The sequence below is a fragment of the Anneissia japonica genome, unplaced genomic scaffold, assembly GCF_011630105.1.
Source record: "Anneissia japonica isolate Jap-2015-1 unplaced genomic scaffold, ASM1163010v1 scaffold287721_len753485_cov172, whole genome shotgun sequence".
Lineage (NCBI taxonomy): Eukaryota > Metazoa > Echinodermata > Crinoidea > Comatulida > Comatulidae > Anneissia > Anneissia japonica.
Genome location: NW_022699480.1, coordinates 13,562 through 26,949, shown reverse-complemented (window position 1 = coordinate 26,949; position 13,388 = coordinate 13,562). Strand labels below are relative to the sequence as shown.

Here is a 13,388-nt window from a genome sequence, read left to right as displayed (position 1 = left end):
TTTTTATGCCGAATTTCACCGCAAATTTTGACATACAAACATGTAAGGCTAAACCATTGCCAACCCAGTAAAGGTTTTACTGACAACTCGCGATATTACTGTAATTTATTTATTTATTCAACTGAACATACACTTCTGTTTCAGCAGCACACATAAATTTGGTGCGTTCAATGTGTAAAAGAGAGAAAGAAAAACAACTAAAAATAAGTAATTGTAAAAAAAAAAGTTATACCCCATTTGAAAATGGACAGTTCTAAATCCCCCAGTACTCTACTTGTTTACACATGTGGTTCTGGGCCCTGCTCTCTGCACCCAAGGCTTGACCTCGAGGTCGCTGCAGTTTTATTTGAAAGAGCACTCTGTAGTTCGATTAGTCAAATAATAAATCCTAACTAAAGCTCATGATTTGTTGTTAGTACTGTATGACAAGTTCTTCTTCTTCTCATTGCATAATCCCCAAAGGGGCAAGCAACAACTGTACAGACTCTCAAATTCAGAAGATAAATAAATATAAATAGCATAAGAAAAATTATTTCAGTTTTAGTTTTATTTTATTTTTTTGCTTTACGGGCGAAAACTATCCCATATTTCCCTGTTTGCTAAAGCTCTGATCATGTCATTAATGGTCGTGAACGCTGTGTCAGCTAAGAGAGATCCCGGCGTAAATGGAGCAGTACAGGGGGACGAGTCGAGAAGTACACGGCGGACAAAGCGATCCTCATCCATTCTCAGTATATGCCCAAGGTATTTCCATCTCCGCATCCTTACATGGTCTATGATGTCAAATGTAGGATGTTGTGCTTCTTCGTGGATTGTACGCTTGGTCATAACAGCAAGCATTTTAGAATTAATACCATTCAGTTTCCGAGCTATTTCATCTGTGAAAAACCATGCATTTGAGCCATATATCAATGATGATCTACGACACAAATGTAAAGCCGTACTCTCATATCCAAAGGAAGTTTAGTATTTGTTAACGTTGGTAAAATGCTGGTGAATCTTCCAAATGCAATGTCACGCCGATGTTTCAGTGGTATTAATCGGTCTCCGTCACCAGCTATTTCAGTTCCAAGATACACGAATGAATACACATTATCCAGCTGACTGTTGCTCATTAACACTTTTTGCATTGAGGCTTGATATTGTTCGACTTTCATTTTGGTGATGATGCGGTCTGCTACCGTTCCTTTCCTGCTAGGCTTTTTGGCGGTTGGGTCTTTTTTACACCATCGTCCTTTATGGACTTTCAAGATTTCAAGCAATCGATCGCCACCACCATCCCTATAACTGTGGATACACCATCTTCCAACATGCCCTTCTTCACTCCTTGATAATCTACTGTTAAAATCCCCCATGAGTATAATACAATCTCTATGTCCAATATTTTGGAGCAGTGATTCAAGTTGCATATATACGTCAATTTGGTCTGGATTGGTCCTATTCCTTTGCGGTATATATATACCCACAATGTAATAATTGCAGGTACGACCGCATAATTTACAGTAAACAATGCGTGATCCAATGGCGCCGGTACAAATTACCGACTTTAGTAGTCGTTTACTCACTGTTAACGATACGCCCGACCAGGTGTCGTTGTCAGGCGGAATATCTGAGTGGATGGTATGCATGTCCATTGTTCTCCAGCGATGTGTCTCTGTGTAAACACAGTATGTCTAGGCCGATTTCCCCTGCAAGATCTTGCTTTAATTTCGATAATCCACCACAATTCCATGTTCCAATTTTCAAAATTTTTGTGTCTGATAATTGCACAACATGTCCCCTTCTGTTTTGAGAGCCTGTACGCGTGTTTTCACTGCCTGTACGCCGATTTTCACCGGCCATGTTATTGTCTTTAGCTAAATTTTACTAGTCAACCAAATATACATCTCTCAATTCGGAGGATCTACAGTAGAACTTACAGTAAAGAAAATGCAGTGCTGCATAGTATACACAGTACAGGACACAGTAGAGAGTAGCCTCAGAAAATTGTGAGTAACCAGCCATGCGCGAGGATAAAAAAAGATAGCAGAATACCTACCTAGGTCTAGATTTGATTTTATATTTAGGCCAGAATGTAACGCCGACTTACCATGGCACTTAAGTATGTTTGTGATTTGTAATGCCAATGTACAGTCCCACTTTTGCAAGAAAACGTCAGCGCTATTTTTAGAGGTGCGACGTAGTTCTATCTTCAGAGCGGCGTACAAAGCGAATTCCAATGGAACTCGATGGACCTCCAGGCACATTGTCATATAATTTACAAATCTTCATATAAGCATAGAGAAAGTATAGCCACATTTACATATAAGAAAACAATAGAAAATCGTTCAAATGATCAACAAGCGTCCAAATGATTCACCGTCGTCCAGACGTGAGCCGTAATTCAAGCGTGTAGCAAATATTCATATAGCATGGTAATTAGAATGGTTGATTTCTCAGATGCCTTCGTGATACGGTGTTGACCTAGACGCGTTTCTGCCGTCTGGGATAATTTGGAGATTGCACCTTAGTCGTTCACTTTTTGTATACACTTACATTTGGTTGTCCATGCTGGCTAAAATTCGATTTGTAGTGGACATAGGACTGCTTTTTTGGCAGAGTTGCATCGCCATCCTCACCGCCTTCGATGTCGCACATCTTGCTTTGCGGCATTATGTAAGCTCGTAACTGATTGGCTCACTCAGACGTAATTTACTCTACTCACCGAGAGGCGGCGTCGAACACACTGACGATTGCTACGGGATCTTTAGCGCCGATAGTTGTGTTTTTACATGTTGTATGTTTGTTATAAGAAAATAGCACATTAAAAAAAATATAATTTGAAGAAATTTTGGAATGTGTGAGAATGTACAGGCCTCGCATAAGGGCATGACGGCGAAGTTAAATGCTTGGGACTCCCGCAAGATGCTTGAGACTTGACAGGTCTGCATAACTTGGGTAAACATCAAAAACTTTACAGTGCGATAGTATAGGAAAAGGTAATGTTATGGTTGCGAAAACAACCACCATCGTTAATATGAGAAATCAATGGCTAGGAAACGCAATACGATTGTTCAAAATAGTATTTATTAACTTATCCTAGTGTTCTTGGATTGTATGCTTTGAAATTTAAGTGATCTTTTATAAACCTTGGCTAGTCCTAACATCGCAGCTTAGTTTGCTGGTCGAAGGCCCTCATGCATACCCAACCAAGCCGTAGATGTGCTGGGGCCTTGGTCTAACATTTATTGAAAAATCTCAATGTTTACAGCATTAGCAAACAATTAAGGCGAAATAGTTTACTGGGAATTATGATGATATTTGCAGTGATAACAAGGGACGGTCGCAATAGCAATCTCCATGTAAAACACTGCTGTGCCAGTCGATTGTTTATTTACAACACCCAAGAGGTCATGTGACGCCCATCACCGAATCGGTATATTATTTATTCCACTTTTCTGCCAGGTACCCATTTAAACATCTTACCAGTACCGAATTAGTCCACTCCCTTTCCAGGTATAGATTTAGTCCTCTATCCTGCAAGGTACCCATTTAATCCACTGATTACCCTTTTAATCCACTCTCCAACATTCCGCCAAGTACCCATTAAGTCCACTACATTTCCAGGTATAGATTTAGTCCGCTATCCAGCCAGGTACCCATTTAATCATCTTGCTAGCCGTGACCAACTTATTATTAGAAGTCCGAAGATTTTATAACTGTGCTATGTTTCCAGTATTTCTAAAAGCCTATTTTTTTTAATATGTATCTTGAACATTAATTTTTATAATTTTAAATAGGCGGATTTGAGGGGGTGGGGGCCAGAAAGTAAGAGAAAAAAAATTACATTCAAATTTTTAGGCTGAGACTACCATAAACATAACAATTTGTACCTCTGCCCAAACCATGTTTGGCTTAGGTGGTCCTGATCCTCAATCTTTAAAATTGACTTTCTGGAGCCCTTCTATTTAGAATTTCTGGATCTGTTATGTAATTGATAGTAAGTAATGCATCCTGCATTAACTTATAATTTATTCATGTACATCAATATTTTTTATTTTTAATATAATATTTTGTGTAGGCCTATTTAAACTTTGGCTTATTTTATATATTTTTTACTTTCTGATATTTATTAAATATCAGACTTCATAAATGCTGTCTAGCTTTGTCTAGACTAGAATGAATGATTGATTGATTCAAATTAAATCAGATGTCAACATTTACAAGTTCTTGTCGTGGTGATTAATTAATTGTTTGTCATTGTGACACTAATAAGATTGTCAAATGGTTCTATTTTATAATGTCTTCAATTAAATTTTTTAATTTGTTTTTTTTTTTTAATTTCTTATTTGGAAGGGTGATAAAGTTGTTGTGTTTTCATTCCTCAGCTGCATAATGCACATCAATTACGCTTATGGTGTTGTCATCAGACATCAATGAACTTTGAACTTGTTCAGAAGATGAAGTTGATTTGTGAAGTGAACAGTGAAGATCGTGGGTGCCTTGAACACAACAGATGGCCTCCTGTTTATTATATCACTGAGAAAGATTACTACGATAAGTGTCTCAAAGAAAGCACATGTGCACCAGATCCACGCAGCAAAAAACACAAAGGGTGTTTGAAGTAGGGTGTGATGGTGTAAGGATGAATGTAGTTAGGGAAATACAGTACAATAAAGACATGAATAGAATTTAATTAATCATGATTACATACTTGCCATTATAATTATTAAAATTATATCAGCTCTTGTTGGTTAGGCTTGGAACCATTTCAACCCAAATCTTGATTAGGCAATGTAATATAAATGTACAATACTTGTCAGTTGTGGCTCCAAACAATTGCCAACAATAGCAAGTCTGACCGGGGGGTGCAGACCAAGGGACCGACTAAAACTTTGGTCTGTGTCCTGAATAAAATCCCTTGAACGGTTAATGGGAAGAGTTTTTATAGCTTGTATGGCCCAAAACTTTGCTTTTAGACCATAGGAGATTGGTAAACAAAATAAAGTATTTGGATAGGCAAATTAATATATTTGGTCCGACTACGTGGGGTTCAGGTCTGTCCAACAGGGGGAAACTTACCCCTGCTCGTGCCGCCACTGATACTTGTAACTTTTGCAAATATTTGCCTTTGTCTAAATCCTTAGGCCCAAAAAAGGTAAATAAAATTGTTTGCCCTCCTCCACCCGCCCCTAACTCACTGTAAAAAATAGGGGCGGAAAAATTAAAAAAAAGTTTATATTTTAGCTTTTTTCTTTACAAATTAAAAAAAAAATCTGAGATGCCAGATGCCCTACAAATTAGACTAAAGTAGTTGTCTGATGTAAGATATTGCCATTCTAGGCCACTGTGGGTGATTTTTATTCCATCTGGTAGGTATTTAAAAAAAAAAAAAAAATTCATTAAAAAAATGAACTTTTTCCACCCGCCCCTATATATCATTTTTTTTTTAAAAAGAAGGGCAACATACAATTTATTTTTTTTGGCCTTATTTACTAGGGGGGGGGGTGGTGGTGTACTGTAGCTCATGCCAGTTTTCACAACTGCTTCATCCCTGTATATTTTTCGGATTGTATGATGATGGTCCTGACAAACCAAACATTTGTGAAAGTAACAAGTGAGTTTCACATTTCTTAATCATTAAGGTTGAATGGATCCAAAGCAAAAAAAAAATTATGGTAAAAGTCAAATATGACACTCCAAATATCTAATTATGATATTATAGAAAACATACAATTAGTACAATTATTAACCGATTACAATAAAAAAGTTTGGTTATGATCAATCTAGTCTAATTTATTATAGGACCACCTGTTACAGAATGGTGCACTAATCTTGTCCTGCCAATTATGTTTTTAATTGGTCCACACTCCATTTCTCATTTTCTCATCAACTCCCTGGAAAACACATACACTGTAGAGGCTCTAGTAATATACAAGCATAATAATAATTTATTTAATTTAAAGTAATAACTGATGGCCAATTTAATAAACTACCAGTATTAATACTGTTGGATAATAATAATACCAACTAATAAGAAAATATTGTTAATTAGATTTATTTTGCTTTTTTAATATTCATAAAATAACAAATATCTGATTGAACTGTGCCATAATTCTTACCAAAAAAGAAATTTCAAAGATTTTTTAAAGATTTTACTTGATTGTACTAAATTACATAGCTAAATCAATTAGATGTTGGAACTATTTCTAGATAAACACATAAAAGAAGTTGATTATACAAGGTTCATTATTCTCAACTATTAATTCAAGGTTAATTTGGAAAATGCAAAGGGATAAATTTGGTTATGATATAAAACATTTCATGTAGCAAACGAAGTAGTACATATTAAGCCTGGTTTCCATAAAAGCGATACACTGTTGCTACTGAATTTCCATTACAATCGCTACTCTGCGTGGCTGTTCCTGATAATCGTCAAATCTCTACTAGCAATTCGTCTATTAGCTAGGTTCACCCTGTTGGATCTGTCAGGGACAAATCATGACACTGATTAATCATTCACCAAATTCATTGAAAATATCAATCCCGATAAACACACTCTAAATTTTGATGTTGAATATCTTCAAATTTTTGTTTTGGATGACGAGAGCAAGCATACATGGGGTCATGTCCAAACAATACTGGTGCCGAGTATACAATAAAAAAATAAAAGTGCTCTCAAAGTTAGGCCTGTCTTGTAGCTTCAGAAGGTAATTGTCAGTGTGATATTCTCTATTTTCTAGGGCAGGGGTGGGGATAAAATGGGTCGGATGGCTAAAGTGAACTTTAACATTTGCTTGTAACATCTTCATGCATGTTTTTACACTGCTAAAATTCACTGCTTCTCCAAAATAAAACCATGCTGTATAGGTTTTACCATACCTCATAGACAACAACAACTTATAATCGCAACAGATAAAGTGCATTGGTTGAAATTATTTTAATTATATATTTTTTGTTAACATTAACCTATGCCAGTAAAAAGACTGCCATACCATTAATATTAAACAGCAAAAACTACACAGTTTGCATACATTTCACATAGGCAGGTGCGTGGCAGTCAATTTTGTGTACGTTTTCCGTGTGTATGTGTGCACACTCTGCATACTGAGTGGAATTGACTTATGAAATGTTATTACCTAATTAATGTTTATGAGGTATAGTAATAATAAATTCAAATTCAAATTAAACTTTATTGCAATAGTACATATATAGTGGTTGAATGAGACAATTTGCAGTACTTATTATTTCTTATTATTGAGATGTGATAATGATAATATAAAATTTGAACCATTTTACTAAAGGATATACAAGACACAACAATAATAATCCAATTATATAAACTTTAACAAATGATTATAGCATTAATTGGTGCTACTATTAAATATTGATGATTTGAATATATTATTATTATTATTATTATTATTATTATTATTATTATTATTATTATTATTATCAGTAATTTTAGAATAAGTAGCATGTTGCATAGTCCTTGAAATGTGGGTTTTATGTACAATTGATAGCGCCATGAGCACTGAATGCTGGACACCGGTGCTGTGATTGGGAGATAATGCGAGGCACTTACAAGCCCTGTTGACATTAAGCACATATATGTATAACATATTGTTATTATTCGAGAGGTCTCCAGAATTTTTATTGATTACACACTATGCTTACTACCAAAGTATAGTAAATCCTTCTAATGTATTTTTGTGTGTGTGTGTTTAGATGAGGTTCGTAAACACAAAAACCAAGTGTGCACGTGTTGGTACTGAATTGATGACATGCAATTAATGCTGGCCATATAGTTGTGCATGAAGTCTTTCAATTTTTTTGGTTTGAATATTGAACTAGTATGAGATAAAACAATACCCTACCTGCACTTAATGTTGTAAGATATGGTTTTGTTGTTGTCAAACTTTTGTATGCCTTATAATGTCATGGTGGTCCATAAATGTTGTTGACCTAGTGTTACCATAGGTACATTAATACTATTTCCCAAAGGGAAAATCACAGCCTCAAGCCATTTTCAGGCAAGGGCTATTGCCGTAATAATACCTGTGCATTTAAGGCCATGGATTATCCAAGCAATTATTGTGGTAATATTAACGCCTTTTTGTATGAATGGATGATGCACGCTGAGAGAGAGCCATTGGTTAGACTTTTTAGTCATCACAGTCAGATATTGTCGTACAGAAGGCATCCTTGAATATTCCTACAATATTGCGATAACGTAGCTGTCTGAAAGTGGCTTTAGAGTTACCACAACATTTTTTTTATTTAATACCATATTTCAAGAGGGTGAACATATTGAAACTATTTCTGGTGGTTTTTTTATCGAAACACTGTAAACAATCCAAAATAACAGGGCTCAGACAACCTGTATTGAGAATGTGGGCAAACTTTGCATAGTATTCATGGCCTTCAGAGGAGTCTGCTTACCATAATAATAATTATGGAGATATCTATAAAATTATTATTGTAGCACGATTATCTTTTAAAAACTAGAAAAAGGCAATTGCATTTCAATTTGTAGTGATTTAATATGGTATACAGTATACAAATAGGATCGGTGCAATTTGTGGTGGTACAACATTTGCATTCTGTGATGACCAAATTTTGTCTAATTTCATATGTGAATGGTTTAATATTGTTCAGCAATTGGTTGTTGTATGAGTATGCCCTAAACATGGATTATTGTCAGTGGAACACTTTCTTTTCTTCTTGCTCTTCATTATGTATACATTCAATGGCTTTCCAAGGCTTTTTGAAAACTCTGAGAGTTTACATATAACCCCTTTTACAGTTTTGTCTGACAGGGATATCTTAATTTTTTCAACCAGAGAGGCCCATATTTTTGATTTGATATAAAATTCATGGAAATATTTAAAACTGATAATGCTCTGAAGATGTTTGTAACTTTGTTCCTAATTAGCATTCGCATGAAGTCAATTATAAAGGGTGTGAAATATAATCTCACAATATACTTAGTGTGCATGTATTTATTACGTTCAATTATTAAGCCTATGTTTTGCTGAATTTGGCTGATGTAGCTGCATAGAAAGTGGGTTTGAATTCTATATTGTAATTCGACTACAATCTTTTTTTTTTCATGAATAAGGATAATTATTTGAATTTGTAGAAATTATGGGATCTTAAATTTAAAAAATAAAAAGGTTATACAGTATTTTTAAATTAGATGGTATAGAATACAATTTTTAATGTGTCTGATATAAATTTGTTGTGAGTTGTTAGTGAAAAGCAGGCCATACATTGTTTTGTTAAATGTCATGAATTCTTTTAAGAAACTTTCAAATATTTTGCAAGCTATGTTATGTCTTTAGTTATGTTGTCAGTGCTTCTTTCATACACATTTCATGATGGAGCTTCCATTGGGTTTAAGTGTTTTTTGTACACTGTCACTTTACTAGTTTTCACCAATAATCTTATGTACTTATCTTAAAATGGATCTTCCAGATACGGGGTAACATCTCTCTTTTCCTTACATACCTTATTATTTCAAAATTTCTGAATAGATTTTTGTTGGCGGAGGGGTGAAATATTAAAATTATCTTTCTTAAAAATTAGCCTACCCTAAATCTGATACTTCAGTTGGATGTGCTTTTCATAGAGCAAACCGTAACTGATGTAGAAAAAAAAAACTATCATGTAATTTATGTAATGTAGATATAAATATATAGTTTTGTCTATTGAAGAAAAATTTGATTTGTTATACTATTAGTTAATAGCATATATAATCTCTATTTAATCTATATAATAGCTCTTCTGTGGTATACCAAATTTGTTTTTTTCATATTAGTTAAATTATTTTGTTTAAATTTTTAAGTTTGAGACCTATTGTCCGTTACGAGCTTTCTTTCTGGGCTCATATTGTCGAATGTTAATTCTTTGTTACAGTGTCAAATTTTTCGTTTGCAGTTTAGGGAGTCTTAAAAAGTATCATTCAAAACAAAATGATTTTGTGTATTGACTGTAAATAGGTCGAGTGACATAAGCTGATTTTGCACATTTATTTTCATATAAATTTGATGTTATCAGCTTTGCAATAACTTTTATTGTGCTGTAAGCCTTATGTAAAATCGTTGGTCATATAATGATGCTTAAGTTAATGTTTGTAAAATGTAAGTCATTTTATCTAGTATAATATGTATGCCATTCAAAATTGAATAGGTCTTTCTTGGTGAAGACCATAGGCATGTGTAGTGTAGACCATAGACATGTGTAGTGTAGACTGTAGTATCATTTCTTATTGCAATATCAACTGCATGCCATTCTATATAATTCTTCATTTTCAGAAGATTTCTTAAAGAGTTTGTGTACATTAAATGTTGTGTGCTGTGTCCTAAGAATTTGTTTTGTGATTTTGCAAATATCAACTTCTTGACCATTCTTAAAGTTTAGAATTAGCTGAGATAAAACTGTGGCCTTATCACAACTGAATGAACCACAGTAGATTAATGTTATCCTTAACCATATATATAGAATAGTCTATTATTTAGCATATGGTATACATTTCCTTTTTGCCTATATTTTTTTGTAGAATGAGTTTTGAAGGGTGAATTAAGGATTTATTTGGGGATCATTGCTATGATAGAAGCCAAAGCAAGCGGAATTCATCACTTTGTATATAACTGTATGCAAGCCACCAAAATGAATGTATAAGCTGGGATATTGTGTGTGTGACCTTATTATGCATGTCATTTTATCTATTTGTAGTTTTATTGTTAACAATATGACGTGTCCACACACTTTCCCAGCATAAATGCTGCTTCTGTTCACATGTGTACCCTGTTTGTACACTTGTTGATGAATGTGAACAGTCAATATTTTGTGTTATTTTAGTCTATTAGAGATGAGTAGGCTTTGCTATATGATCTCAATGGAAACACGCCAAAGGAAACGGTATTAGGTGGTGAAAATGCTGATTAGTTTGTGATATCTTCATTTCATCATTAATAAAAGAGCTCTATCATTGAACAAAGATGTTCTCATCTCATTCATTGGCTTTCGTCATGGAATTAACTCACTTTTGCCACCGAAATTAGAATTTGGTGTACCACAGTTATACAGTACTGGTACTGTCTCTCTGACATTAACAAGGCACAGTCTCAAATACCGGTATTACACATGTGTTCTGATGATGTTCAAATGTATAGAGAATTTGACCAAGCAGCTGCAATCTGAAATATATTATCAACATACTCAATGAATCAAAATCGGTGCTTTATCATTAAAAGAAAAAAGAAAAGAAAAGATGGAAAGATGGAAAATGAAAAAGAAAAGTAAAGATGAAAAAAGAAAATGGGGAAATTTCAAAAGAAAAGAAATGCAAGACATGCTCTGATATGATGAGATGAAACACAAAAAGGAAAAGCAAAGATGAATAGAATGGGAAACAAAACAAAAATGAAAATATGACAAAAAAAATTGAAATATATATTTGAAATAAAGAAGATATCTTAAAGATAATGCACCTTCAACAGCACATAACGATGGTGATTGGGTTGGTGATGATCTTTCTCTTTTTTTTTTTGCCAGTTAATAAAACCAGGTATGAAAAATGAGTGTGTAGAAGACATCAACTAATCATTAAGATGATAGTAATAATATTAAAAATATTATTACTATCATCTTAATAGTAATAATATTAAAAATAATAATAAAAATAACAAAGTAATATTAATTATAATATAATAATATTAAATGATAATAATAGGATAATAAATATAATAATAATGATTATGCATGCTGGCATTTTTAACTGGCATTAACCTGTCACTTTAGGCTTTGTTGAGCTAAAACAAAATCAATATTTTGGATTGCTAACTATGTACTATATTTAAGGTACCGGTACGTAATTCTCTGATGCGCATGTGTTGCCCAATAAAATGGTGGTTGTACGTCAAGGGTACATCAGACGTATGATATATATTAATGTTGAAGTATGAATATATATAACATATTATTGATACAGATTTTATATTTATGAAAATATATATTAAAGTATTATAATGTGTTATTTTAACTGGGGCAGATGCAGGATTTGGCAGTTGGGGGTGCAAGAGAGTCCACACCACCTGAACATCACCTCAGGCTGAGGTGAGAACATTTTTAGAATATGTACCTTTATCAGCTTGGAAATGGCACTCTCAGTCTCTCATACCTTAAAAATCTTACTGGTACTATGTTCATATCAACAATACAATACAACAATCATTTTCTTAGTACAATTTAGGGGAGTACTAATTAATATTGGTTAATTATTTTTAAGAGTTAGAAAAATATTATCCTGAATCAAACTCAAGAAATTCTATAAAGTATCAAATATAAAGTACTACGTGGTGACTACTGTATTAACAGTAGTAGTTGTAGTTTAAAAATACATTATTTGATAAAATAAATATTATAAATAATGTTAATGGCCCTTTCCATAAGCCTCGCACCTGTTTAATATTGTTGCTAAAGCCCCACAAAACGACAGTGTAAAAACATAGGCCTACGTGAAAACGTGCATTTGTGGGAAAATATGTGTGTTTGTTGGACACGCGTGTATTCCTGGCCATTTTCTGATTGGTCAGTTGTTTGACTGACACTCCGGAAAGGTCTATTAATTTTCAATTAGTGGGTGGTAATTCGAGATAAGCCTTACCACTCAGAGCCAAATATATAAAGAGTTGTGACTTTCCGCTCCTCGGTTTGCGAAAGTCACGTGGTACACTATACCGTCCATTTTTGGTGTCCAAATCTTTCTAATGAACACATGCAAAGTACATGAGTTAGGTGATTACACAGTATTCACATGTTTAATTGTGTTTATGATGTTATTACTCAGGATTGTATACTGTTATTAATTTTACCCTTTCCTGATATACCTGTAGTGTAACATTTGACTCATCGTCGCACATCTAAAACTCTGTCAGTGAACTTATCTTTATTTTTTTGCCAGATGCCCTACAAATTAGTCTAAAGTTGTTGTCTGACGTCAGATATTGACATTCTAGGCTTAAGCTGTGGGTTATTTTCATTCCATCTGTTGAGTATTTTAACAGTGGCGTAGCTAGGGCACGTACCCTAGGCGCCGCGTTTGGGGTTGCTGAAATGGGAGAGTGTGAGTGAAAAATTAAGCACTTTTTAGAAAAACTTGACAAAATTGATGTATGCCGTCAGGCATGAATATTTTCCAGTTAATAATTAGACTCTGAATGTAGTTTTTATTGGCTAATTTATAGATTGTGATACGCAGTGGAACTCCTTCAGTTTATCGTACAATTCAGTGATGAGAACATTTTTCCGAACTTGCGAGTAGCAATTCAAATCATGTTGAAAGTAGCTATTTCAATCGCTAGTTGTGTGAACGCTCATTCAGCCAGCGGGGACAGGAGGTTAAA

General features: G+C 34.0%; 1 protein-coding gene across 2 annotated transcripts in view; it reads left to right on the top strand.

Moving 5' to 3' along the window:
• Positions 1–5,258, top strand: part of LOC117102973 (rho-related BTB domain-containing protein 2-like) — a 52,001-nt gene extending 46,743 nt beyond the window's left edge. For both annotated transcript variants that reach the window (XM_033243427.1, XM_033243426.1), the window contains exon 9: positions 4,368–5,258. In XM_033243427.1, the coding sequence (XP_033099318.1) occupies positions 4,368–4,607 (240 nt within the window). In that variant the 3' untranslated portion in view covers positions 4,608–5,258. The remainder of the gene's footprint in view (positions 1–4,367) is intronic.
• Positions 5,259–13,388: the final 8,130 nt, after the last annotated feature.